Source organism: Zosterops lateralis, assembly GCF_965231275.1.
Source record: "Zosterops lateralis genome assembly, chromosome: Z".
Classification (NCBI taxonomy): Eukaryota; Metazoa; Chordata; class Aves; order Passeriformes; family Zosteropidae; genus Zosterops; species Zosterops lateralis.
This window is the reverse complement of record NC_139800.1, coordinates 64,949,927-64,962,951: the sequence shown is the minus strand read 5'-3', so window position 1 is coordinate 64,962,951 and position 13,025 is coordinate 64,949,927. Positions and strand designations below refer to the sequence as shown.

Sequence of the window (13,025 nt, the reverse complement as noted above, 5' to 3'; positions counted from 1 at the left end):
GTTGACTGACCTCTCTGACCATACGCTGTCATATCTTGGTACAACTGATTACAAGCAGGAAGATTTGGGGCTCTCTGAGATTTAGTGTTTTCCCAATGAAGCTGTAGCTCCTTTCTCTCTGATCAGGTAGTTTAAGGTGATTTTTGTACTAGGGTTTACTGGACTGTAGTCTTTTGCTACTTCAGTTGCATAAGACTGAACAGGTTTTGGCAAACATTTAAACAGGGTTTAGACCAATATTACTGTCCAGTAAGTGTGGGTCTGAGCACACATACATACATACACCTCTAGACCTTTGTGTCCAGTTATTACAGATTTGCAGGTGGGATGAGGGAAAAATCAGTCTCTAATAATGGCTTCTACAGATTACTACTTTTCTGTTTCTAATAATTCAGCTGAAGAAATTCAGGAGCCTTCCAGCAGAGTGAGCCTTTCCCCTTCCAATGCAAGCTGTGTGCCTGCAGGAGTGAACAGGACCTTACATCCCTTGCGGAAACGTTCTAAAAGTGACCCACTGCTCCCGCACTGCCAGCTGCCTGAAGGTGACTCCATTTTCTCTGTCAGTGATTGTGTAATGGTTCTTTAAAAGAAAGCTTTTCAAAAGTTTGGTACACTGAACCTAGTACCTGCAGAAACCAGCTATTATTTCCCAGGAGAGCACCAAACATAATGGTAGTTTGTGCTTTGCCAAATCTTCTCCACCTAACTCCTTTGTCTTGCTGCTCTTGAGGTTTTTATGTCTAGGAACAGGGTCTGTAGAATGGTCTGGGTATGATGGAGGGGTAGTGGAAAAGGAGGAGGGAAAGCACATAGGATTCCTCAGTGCACTGACATCTAAAATCTTGTAAGTGCAGTTGTCAACATGAGCAATTTAAAAGCAAAATTGGCTTGGGGATTTGGTATTACCCTATAAATTTGCTCCCCTTTTTTCAATCCTCATATCATAAAAAATAAAAGCCCCAAAACCTAACACAACTCATGGTGGAGAGTAGATGAAACTGCTTTGGTGTCAGTGATCCAATTCTGGTGCCTTGGGAAAACTGCTAATGTGACTACAGAGTCCATCATACTGCTGATAATCTTGAAAAATGCACCAGTCAGGGGTCTTGTAGTTTTTAGTATAGCATATTGGAATCCCCACAGTAGCTGCTGACACAAAAATGTAAGTGCCAATGGGGCATGTTAGTAACGGCTGTTTATTCTGGATATTGGGAGCATGCCTATCTGGATTACACTTGCTGTTTTTGAAGAATGTTTTCATGGCTCTGCTGTATCATGTGCTTTGTCTTGTCCTCCTATCAACTTCCACTACAGCAGCCCAGAGAATCTGCTGCTGAAGCAATAGTTACAGGACACAGAACCTATCCATAGCTGTGAAAGCAGAGTGTTTCTGCTGTGCAGAGACTCCATGTCAGTGCAGAGACTCCATGTCAGAAGCATTTGGAAGCTTTAGTTCAGTGTTACTGAACTGTCTGTTCAGCAGTTAGAGCTGAGTTAGTCACGAGTTCTAGAGAAAAGGAACTCACTGCAGCAATGAAATTTACTTCAAGTTGGTGCTCTTCTTGCTGGGAAGTTTTGCATCTCCTGACATTTTTTGGGTCTGAAACCAACATTAAAATGCTTCTTGAACAATCAGTAGTTGTGGTTTGGGGGTTTTTGTTTGTTTTTTCTTCCTTTTAATGGAGTCAAAATTTGATAACTTGTTTACACCAAAGGCAGTGAATTTTTATTTTGACCAAAGGCAATGAAATTGATTCTGTTAGTCCTTGCAAGGTAATTGTGAATATTTTGGTGTGGGTTTGTTTGGGGTTTTTTTTCCCATTGAATTTCTACTTTGTAGTATTTCTAGTTTCCAGTTTGACAAGTAGTTATTTTCAGGTACAACTTTTCCTCTTGACTGCTAATAACTAAAAGTTACCAAGAGTTTAGGAGAGATCATAAAAAACTTCTGCCTTTACGTTTACATTAACGTTCAACTTATATTTCAGGTCCCTTCAGATCAGAAACAAGAGAAAGGACCAATGTACACAAAATTACAAAGAGCCTTCCAAAGGGGAAGAGTCCCTCCACACCCTTTGACATGTAATATACTCTCAATCATAGTCATATATTACTATTTTACAGGCATTTTGTGTAAGTCCAATAGAGTGAGCCTTCCATACCACCCTGACCATGCCAGACTGTTGGGTTTTACAAGGTTAAACTCTGCACTGCATCCTCATTGAATCAGGAGGAGAATCTCTGGGAATACTATGAACTATGTGGATTGTTTGCTTTGTTTTTTTGTCTTCAGGGACAGTGCTCAGCTGTGAAACTGCAACACTCAATGACATAAATCCACTGAACACTGTCACCTTGCGGAAGAGTTCAAGAGCAAGAGCTTTGAGGGGAAGACCCCAATCTCTGATAGACTATAAGTCTTATATGGACACTAAACAGCGTGTGGCATGGATCCTTGAGCAGTCCTCCTGCAGCATGAGCCCAGACATACATGACTTGGTGGAAAATATCAAGTCTATTTTAAAATCAGATGAGGAACATATGGCAGAAGCTGTCACCAGTGCCACTTTCCTTGAGCAGGTAGTTTTATTACTTGTATTTATCAGGTGATGTGGAAAAACACTGTCCCTGGTTTGGAAGTCTAAGTTTACATTTGCCAGTTTATGTGTCAGAGCTTTTGGGCCAAATTGGCTTCCTTCAGCACTTCAGTTTCATGTAGGGAGTGCGTGGGAGGCTGTGACATTTCCTGCTCTATCAGCCACAAGCCAGAGCATGTGTGTATTTAAAACTGAGTCAGGCTTCTGTTGAGGAATCATGAACTGCCAGTAACATGACAGCATTTTACACTGAGTGGCAGGGGAGAGGGAGAAGACGTTATAAATAGGCCTCTGGTATTGCAAACCAGAAGGAATGGAGTCAGACAAGGAAATTTTTACGTAAACCCACAAGAAGCAACTTTTCTGTGATTGGCTCCCAGGATAAAAATAAGACCTACAACTAAAGAATAAAAAGCAGAAAATAGAAAGTATGTGCTTACATTAATGGAATGAATATACAGAAGTTTCAGATACCACAGACTTCATCAAACAAATGTTTTTGTAACTTACAGACCATTTGGGTGGATGAATTGATTCATGCATAGCACAAGTGATTTGCTATGACAACTGGTTTTGGTTTGGGTTCTCATGCAGAACACATCAGTGTCTTTTAGGCTCTGCAAAAAAAGTGGGATTTCCCACTGCAGCCTTCAGGCAGCAAAAGCCTTGACAAATTTGACAGAAACAGGAGGGAAGAAGGCTCCTTATGAGAATTTAATCTATCATGCAGGCTTGAAGGTTATTACAGTTCAGTGACTTCTGCATGGAAGCAACATCTAGGTTCCTTCTAAACAATACCACACATGCTATATGTTGGAGTGAGAGAATTCCTGTGCACCTTGGAGGAGGATACCTAACCAACCTAACAAAAACCTCACAAAGATCAACAAAATAAAAAATTATCCCACTCCTTTTCCGAACTGGGACTGTCTTTCCCATGCTTCCTTGGCAAATGCTGGGGTTTTATAGCTTTTTAAATTATTCTTTAAACATAACAGACAACACTACAACTAACTTATTTCCACTGGATAAAAAAAACTATTTTAATGGAACAAGAGCCAGAAAACAAAACTGATTTAAACTTTTCTTTTTAAAGGTGATGACATCTGCCCAGCAAGCCACATCATTGAGAGTCCATGTATTGCCTTTCAGACTGCACTCTGGATTGCTGTACCTGGAGAGCTGTGGTGACCTGAGTACTTTCACCATAGAGGGAGAGCAGCAAGCAGAGAGGAGAATCCAAAGAGCAAAACATGAACGGCCTCACAGCCTTATTGGTGTTGTCAGGGAAACTGTACTTTGAGCTGGCTTTTTGGTTATTCCTCAGCAGAGCACTTACCTCAGACATATACATACTGCAGAGGAAAATCATCTCTAGCACGTGGGTGGATGGGTTTGTCAATAATTAATTTCTTTTTTTAATACTTTTATGCACAAACGCTAAAGGGGAAGATCATTCTACCAAGAGTATTAAGCAGATTGAAAGCTGACCTTTATTGGGCTCTCAGCTGCAGCTCATCTGTTTGTGATATAATTGTGCCCTGCATCTCTGTGAAGTTTGGTGATGTATAGTTGTGGGGTATGATGCATCATCCTTGTGGAAGGAACTGTCAAAAGCAGTATTGAAGAACTTGGCAAATATTTGGTACTTTGGTTTAAACTAAAATCTCCTGTCATAAAATGGAGACCTTCAGACACAAAGTAAGTTGGTAAAAAAATGGTGTACAGAATTCTAAAATAATTCTTTATAAAAGAAGGTTGTTGATGTGCCAACTGTACCAAAAAATAAAAGCTGTCTTGAAGAAGTGCTATTTTGGCTCAGTGAACTCCTCATTAATGTTCATGGCAGAACATTATTTTTGTCTTAATGATGGAACAACATCCAAACCCAAAAGCAGAAGTGTTTTCCAACAGGTGGTGCTGGCTTGGTACGGTCCCAGGAAGAAAGGCACTCTGTATAGTCTCATTTAAAATGCTGTTTATTACAGCAGGTGCTATGAACAAAGAAGCCAGTATAGCTAATTTTACATTCCTTCAGGTGCTGGGAAAGCCCAGATTGTGCAGCATCAAGCAGGGCACAAGTTATGCAGATCCTACCCATTTTATGCCACTTAAGTAATTTGAAGTAATAAATTTTTCTTAGAGAAAAACTCTGTTCATCACTTCTTCTGTCAAACGAAAGGGTTGTTCACATGGGACCTTACTGCTGCACAATAGCAGGGACACACATGTACTGCTGGGTGGTGTTTACCATTTTGAGTACCACTGGGGCTGCCTGCAGGCTCCCTTCTTATAACCAACCATCTAAATTTATTCTGTGGCCAAAGGACATTCCTGGAGGTCCATCTGTAGGAGCAGCACAAAGCAACAGCACAGGCCTGGCCCTACTCAGGTAACAGGCACATGGAGCACAAAGTCTTCACGTACCATGATTTTAGGTCAGGATTGTTCCATATGCTTCTGCACTGAAAATTTATTTAAATTACAGTGCCAGCTCTGACACTGACAGAGTCAGTCCACACAGGTCACCAGCATCACCTCTGCAGCCTGCAGGGCACTACGGGGTGCTGGAACTGAGAGGGAGGGGTCTGCCTGTCCTCTGTGTGGATGGATCCAAACCATGAAAACAATGAAGGTGAGGGCAAGAAACATGTCCCCTGAGAATATAGCAGATCTATGAATTTTTTGTCTGTACTGCTAAAATAAGGGCTTATGTTTATCCAACAAAATGCAGAAAAGTTTGTAACAGAGAAATCAGTATGTACAGCTGTGGTACACAGGGAAACGCAGAAAGCAAGCTCATCTCGTCTACTGCACCCTTTACCAGGGACTTCACAGTTTTTAAGCAAATACGGTGAAATACTTAATTCTCTCATGTTGATGGTATTTGTATTTCATGTTATGAACAGTCACTAAGTGGCTGAATGCCCATGTTTAGTTTTCTTCTGAATCAGCTGTGGCATGTATTTTCATTTCTGTGGTTTCAAAGTACTCATAACAACCTATGAGGTATAGAAAATCCCACAAAGCCTCACCAGAGGAAATACTCCCTTGATGATGACTTTTTTGGTTGATTTTCAAATATAATCATATTTTTCATAATCTCTCATTATATAAGTATCTTTAACCTTAGCACAGGCAGTTCCAGGATTAATTCTAAAGACAGACATATTACAATGCTACTTTTTATTTATTCAAATGGTGTTAGGTCTTTAATAATAAACCATGCTGATGACATTTGAGGGAAAACAGTGATTTCAGAAATTACTCTCAAGTGTGAAGAATTTTTATCAAAGTCTCATATATGAAAAAATCCTATTTAAAGTTATTCAGTCAATGAAATAGTATTTCTGTCACAATCACAGTGGCATTTCACACAGTAAAAACTGGGATGCTACCTTAGATTAGGAATCAACTTTGTTTAGGAGCACTAGTATCATGTATTGCCCGAAAAAAGTGCTGTTTTAAAAATAAACGTAACAGCATTGCTTCACACCTACAGAAACACAGATAGAGTTACTCCAGACTAAGCGGCAAAAAAGAAGTTCAGACACCTTCCAATTATGTATGCATTCAGCATTGACAACAAGCCTCTAGGTCAGTATGAGCAAATTCTCAGCCTTGTCTGAGGTATTTTTGTTTTGTAGTTTATTGTTGCAAATCTTACAGACATTAGCGCTCTGTTAAATAAAGGAATGTAGCACAGTAAATACATCACAACAAAGTAACTGGCCAGAAACCCCCTACCCTGTCCCATCCAAAGCAAAAAGCCTACTCTTCTCCCCTCTGTTTCTTCCCAAATCAAACCAGCACAGCTTCATTAGAGAGGTCAGAGACCTGTGGCAGAAAACATCAGAGTAATTACATTCAATTGATGTGCAATATCAACATTCCAGGCTCACATATATTTATATATATTTATATTTATATAGAGAGATCATTAAATGTTTACAAAGAACAATATTGTTACAAATACAATACTATGCTTTTCCCAAGGCTTTACAATAATTTCTATTCATCCTCTTTACAGAACAATAGTACAACTTCATAGTCTAGGTACTGCACTAAATATATACAAGAGATCTCAACCATGTTGCTGTCTTGAGAAATGCGTTTCTTTTAGAAAAGAAGGAAAGCTAGCAAACTTGGAAACCCAAACTGAGACTCAAACAAGATTCAAAACAAATGTGAAACTTCTCAAAAATAAAAAATACAAGGGACGTTTCATCCTTAATGTAAACACTGAAGAGTTAATTAGACTGTATGAAGTAGCAAGGATGAAAGGAAAAAGAATTCAGGTCTGTCACTGAAGAAGGAATGTAAACCTTTGAAGGAATGTTCCTTTGCATCTGTTAAAAATCCCCATATCTGATCTATCAAACTGCTGCAACAGTCTAGAGAACAGCCAGCTTTCCCTTTTGAGTTCCATTTTCTTGGAACTCTGTTTACAAAGTAAAATGGGATTGTTTACAAGACTGTTCTCAGAAGTGTGCACACACTATGGACCTCTCAGTTTAGAAATCTTATGCACATATTGTAACTGAAAAAATGAGATTTTTTTTTTTTTTTGCTAAGCTCTGGTCCTGCAGGCATTCATTTGCTTAATATTAAGCACCTATTTAGGATGAACAGTAACTTCACAAACTCCCAGTGACAAGATTTCCAAAGAAACAGTTGTTTCTTCTCTAAGTACATTTGCATGTTCAGATCTTCATCATTTCCCAGTGAAGTGAGCTAAAGACTTCACCACATGGGCTAGACAGAACCACAGAAACAAATGAAGTGGAGACCATACACATAGCAGGAACCAGGAGCATAACTGTGTCTTCAAGAGTTCACTAAGTTTCCTCAGGCAATGTATGGAAAGGCTGCACTGTATATAATCTTCTAAATTGTACATGGTTATATACGATATTTACATTTATTACTATATATACGGAAAGTTCTAGAAAAGAGGTTCAAATTACCATAAATCAGATGTCTACAGTTTAACAATATACTCACAAGCCATTAATTATCTTGTTGCATCAGTGAGGCAGCAAAGTACTAACCTGGAATACTAACACCATTCTCTTGTGCAATCTGCTATTCCAAAGCCTTGGATTAAATTATATAACAACAAGAAATGCAGTAAAATCAAGTCATCGTACATTAATCTCAACATTAAAACGTATCCCCTTACTACAACAGTTTATGCACCACTTCATGATGTCCCTTAAATACCCGCTTCCCACAGAAATACAATTTATCCTCTAACTCTGATCAGGGCATGGTTATCCATGATTTTAGAAAGCCAAAAAATGGACCCCTGACAAGAGTGCTCAGTGGTTCTCAGCAGTGTTTGCAACAAGTGCACATGCACACACCCACTTCCATGAATCCCCATAGCAATGTCTAGGATCACCACTGGACAGCAAGCAATGCTTACTTTGCACAGCTCACGTCACAACAAGTGAGAAACAAGTGACTATGAACAACACCGCATTTGCAAAGCAGAAGTGGCGTGTGGCTGTGTGTTGTCTGCTCGTTTGCATCTCACTGCGCCTTTCCATCACAGCAAAACACAGCACAAACTGTTTCTTTAAAAGAAATCAACATACGAACATGGACTAAACGCATGGCTCCACTTTAGTATAAACACCAGTATACAGTCCTGAAAAAAAGTAACTACAGGAAATGTAGAATTCTCTCACTAGGAAGAAAAGACACTGCTTCTTTTTTATTTTGAACCCTCTTAAAAAAACCCGAAGAACCCAACCCAGCCCCTTTTTCCCCTTTTGTCTTTAGCATGCAACTTAGAGGCTAATCAAATACAGTATTTCATACATCCCTACAGTTAATCATCTTCATACAAGTGCATATAGTACACACACATCTTGTAAGTGCCATATATATGGGAAAAAAATCACAGGCTAAATTATATAACAAAATAAATAAGTTTATTCCTGCCTCATCCTTTCCACTATTACCTATATCATGAACTAAACAGGAAGTCAAGAAAATTAGACAGGTCTTTGGACAAAAATATATGTTAAAACTGGCTCAGAACAAAATTACTTAGAATAGTCTGCAGATCTCTTATATTCAAACTTCATAAATAGGAAGCACAATTTTAAAAATGTCTATATACACTGGCACACATGGCTATGTGCACCAAAATCAGAATTAAGAGCCTAGAAAAAGTGTAGCTATTCAGCAGATCCCCTCATTATTTTTCTTGTGGATATTTAAAGATCCTCCCCCTGACTTCTTTAACCTCTAAAATCAGGAAGGGACTATAAAAGACAAAGAAGAAGAAAACTAGGAGATAGAAACTTGGGGGCAGAGAGGGGGAGGCAGCTGTAAAAAATGCCTCCCAAATTTCTTAGTGTAAGTAATGCAAGAATGACACATTTCAGGAACTTATGGAGTATCTTTTGGAGTCCTACTATCATGAAGAACTGATGACTGAGGGGAATTAAGAGGTGTGTATTTGGACAATTCATTTTACAACAGCAGCATTTACTAAGTCTTCAGAAGCAGGCAATTTTTCCTGAGGGCAAAACAATCCTTTTGGTATTCTACTTTCCCCACAGACACAAACCTTTAGTATTGAGCTTGGTGCCTGTGGGAAAATAGAGAAAGAAAAGGCAGGATATCTGAGAGAACGCTTTGTATCTTATACTTTACGCGTTTGGTAAAGTCATCTTTCATTCAGCAACATTTAATTTACTCGGTTTGTAAAATTAGAGCAACAGAAATAAAACTGATTATGTAGTGTAAACTATGCTGCTGTTATTTTCCTGCTTTGCATGAGGAGTTGTATGAAGTTTCACTTGTAAAAAGATGCAACCAATATAGTTCCATAGGTACATTTTTCCCCTTACCAAAATGCAGGAAAATGGTGGGAAGAAGAGGAAAAAGGGATAAAGGAGAGAGCAACGGTGTATTTGTGTTTGTGAAGGGGGGAGAGAGAAAGAAATGTCTTTGCAGACACAGAAATGCAGCACTAGAAAGACAAGCACTAATGAGGAAAAACATCTTCCATGCACACTGTGGCGGTGAGGTGTCAGCTTCAGATGTAAACTGGTTGCTCTTGTGCAGTCAACAGTCTGTACATGGCAGCTGGCATAGTCTTCATATGGATCTAGAGGAAATAAGCCAAATTAATCAATGTTCCTAAACACACATACCTCATGTGAAGGACCCAGATAAGGTAATACAAGGCAGAAAAAAAAGGTAAAACTTGAGAGTTTCATACCCTTATTAAAGTACTGCAAGTGATGATTTTATGAAACAAATAATTAAAGAAATTGTGTGCAGGCTTGCTTTTACTTCAACATTTTGGATTTGATGAGCGACAGGCAACAGAGGTAGAACTGCAGAATTATGGAACAGTTTGAATTGGAAGGGACATTTCAAGATCACTTAATCCAAACTGCCATGTTGCAGGTATCAACATTTTTCACTGGAAAAGATTGCTTAGAGCCCCATCCAACCTGGCCTTGAACACTACCAGGGATGAGGCATCTACAGCTTCTCTGGGCAATCTGTTCAGTGGCTCACCAATCTTACAGTGAAGGATTTCTTCATATGCCCAATCTAAATCTACCCTCTTTCAGTTTAAAACCATTGCCAATTGTTCTGCACTGGAGACCGTGGTAAAAGTCTCTCCCCATTTTTCTTAGAAGACCCCTTTATACATTGAAAGGCTGCTGTCAGGTCTCCCTGGAGCCCTCTCTTCTTCAGGCTGAATAACCGAACCTCCCTCAGACCTTTCTCACAGGAGAGGTGCTCCAGCCCTCTGACCCTTTTCATGGCCTTCATCTGTATCTGCTCAAGCAGGTTCATGCTTTGTTTATATTGAGGGCCCCAGAACTGCACATAGTACTCCAGGCAGGGTCCCACAAGAGCAGAATAGAGAGAGAAAATCATCTCCCTGTTGGCCACAAGCAGGGTTTTTGATGCAGCCCAGGATACACTTGGCTTCATGGGCTGCAAGTGCCCATTCCTGGCTCATGTCCCACTTTCCTTCCACCAAGTTCCTCTCTTCAGGGCTATTCTGAATCCCTTCAGCCCCAGTCTCTATTAATGTTGGAGATTGCCCAGACTCAGATGCAGGACCTTGCACTTGGCCTTGTCAAACTTCACAAGGGTTACGTAAATTACTTTTCTAGCCTGTTCAGATCCCTCTAATGACATCCCTTTCCTTAAGCACTACTGATCCTGATGTCACCTTCAAATCTGCTGAGAGTACAACTCAATCCCACTATGTCACTGATGAAGACGTGACAGACAGAGTGCTGGTCCCAGTACAGTCCCTTGAAGGACACTGCTCGTTACTGGTTTCCACTGGTTGTTACTGGTAACAGCAATGAACTGTGTGCAGTGCCTAGACACATTGCTGGTTCTTACCTCGCCAACAGCATTTGAGAGGATGTGAACAATTTTCTCATGGGGTGTTGCTACAACGCTCTGCCCATTGATTTCAATGATCCGATGGCCAACACGCACACCTCCTCGCTCTGCGATACCTCCTCTCATAAGGCTACAGATCTGGAAAGGAGAGGACAAATTTATCATGGGCTGGGTAAGGAACAAAGACTTCTGATTACCCATTTTTTTTGCCTGCAAGCTATGAATCAACATTTAAGCACATACTTGCAACAACAAATTCTAAGATGCAATCAATTGCTGACTCAAATGCAAAATTTGTTAGTGACAACTAGGTAATGGATATTCTCTTCCAAGAGCAGAACAAACTGAAAATGCTGTGTTGTACATTACATGTCCTGTGGTTTGGAAATTTATGAGTGTATGAAGGACCTCAATTTAACAATGTTCATTAGGCAGATGCTTTACAACAAAAAGAATCAAGAACAGGCTTTTTCTTTTGAGATCATGCAATGACTTGGTTAAAGAGATGTGTGGTGCATGCTGAAAGCAGATTCTTTTATATATTTGTGGTTTTTAAAGCGGAAACAACTTTTTTATTCCCCTGGCTGACTGTAAAGTTGTGAAGTAAGTAGAGTCAAAGACAAAAAATAACTTTTATTAACACAACTTTTATATCTCAGACTTAACAAATGAAAATCCTGCTTGCTGTAAGGGAGAAAAGAACAGCTTCCTTCTTCTCACACTGAAACTTACCCACAAATGGAGAGGAAGTTTCATGTTTGTTAAAGCTTGATCAGAAACTGTGGAAGCTACTTACAATCCCATTCTGCACACTGAAGCCCAACTGGTATCTGAGGTCTGGTCTTCTGATCAAGACTGTGGTCACCGGAGGACATCTAACTATGTTCAGTTTAACCCGGGCCTGGTTTTTCAAACCCTGAAAAAAATTGAGAGTTAAACATGTAACATGAGCAGCAAAAAAAAAAAGTGTCAGAACACTGACATGGGAGCAGCCTTGAATAAATAGATCATTGTATCCATTGTACCAGAATCTGATCCCTGAATGCCAGACAGAAGCATCAGAATATTCAATGAGATGAGTGATAAAACATCAAATTTTTCTTGCCAAAAATCTGGCACAATTGTTTTAGGAAAACTAGATTCCTGTTGGCAGTTTCTTCATTTGATAACAGAAATCAAGAATACAAGGAATATTAAACAGGTCTATGCAGCTCACCAAAAGAGTCAATGATTTTAAATAAGTAGCTAAGTTAGTTACAAAACAGTTCTTTCCCTATGAAATACAGTAAATTCTGTCAAGCAAACAGCAGGTCCTTCTTTTATCATCCTTGTATCAACAGTGCTCATGATTTCCATTATTCACAGAATCAGGAGATGGGTACAGTTGGAAGGGACCATTCCGGGTCATCTGTTCCAACTTCCCTGCTCAGACTGGGTCATCCCAGAGCACACGGCACAGGATTGTATCCAGATGGTTCTTGAATATCCCCAGTAAGGGAGACTCCACAGAGTCCCTGGGCAATCTGTTCCATGCATGGTCACCTACACAAGTTATTCCTTTACGTTCTCATGGAATTTTCTGTGCATTAGTTTCTGCCCATTGCCTCTTGTGCTACTGCTCAGCACAACTGAGAAGAGCCTGGCTCCATCCTCTTGGCATCCTCCCTTCAGGTACTTATAGACATTGATAAGGCCCCTCTCAGTTCTCCCTTCTTGAGGCTGAGGAGGCCCATTGCCCTCAGCCTTCCCTCCCAGGAGAGATGCTCTGGTCCCTTGATCATCTTTGTCCCCTTCTCCTGGACCCATTCCAGGAGCTCCATGTCCCAGTTGTACTGAGGAGCCCAGAGCTGGACACAGCTGCACTCCAGATGTGCCTCACCAGGGCCCAGAGAGGGGCAGGATCAGGTCCCTGGAGGTGCTGGCAGAGCTCTTCCTAAAGCACCTCAGGACAATATTGGCCCTTTTGGCCACAAGGGCACACTGCTGGCCCATGGACAGCTTGTTGTCCACCGGGATCTCCAGGTTCTTCTC

General features: G+C 40.3%; 2 protein-coding genes across 2 annotated transcripts in view; one reads left to right on the top strand and one right to left on the bottom strand.

Annotated features, from left to right (window-relative positions):
* ENTREP1 (endosomal transmembrane epsin interactor 1) overlaps window positions 1-4,309 on the top strand; it is a gene marked incomplete at its 5' end in the record, with an annotated part of 32,478 nt that extends 28,169 nt beyond the window's left edge. Inside the window, 3 exons of the mRNA XM_083883188.1 lie at window positions 396-542; window positions 2,294-2,580; window positions 3,694-4,309. Of these exons, the coding sequence (XP_083739314.1) occupies window positions 396-542; window positions 2,294-2,580; window positions 3,694-3,900 (641 nt within the window). The 3' untranslated portion in view covers window positions 3,901-4,309. The remainder of the gene's footprint in view (window positions 1-395; window positions 543-2,293; window positions 2,581-3,693) is intronic.
* Window positions 4,310-5,815: 1,506 nt separating this feature from the next.
* Window positions 5,816-13,025, bottom strand: part of APBA1 (amyloid beta precursor protein binding family A member 1) — a 90,127-nt gene continuing 82,917 nt past the window's right edge. The window contains exons 10-12 of the mRNA XM_083883965.1: window positions 11,791-11,910; window positions 10,992-11,132; window positions 5,816-9,723 (exon numbers count right to left, since the gene is read on the bottom strand). Coding sequence (XP_083740091.1) covers window positions 9,652-9,723; window positions 10,992-11,132; window positions 11,791-11,910 — 333 coding nt within the window. The 3' untranslated portion in view covers window positions 5,816-9,651. The remainder of the gene's footprint in view (window positions 9,724-10,991; window positions 11,133-11,790; window positions 11,911-13,025) is intronic.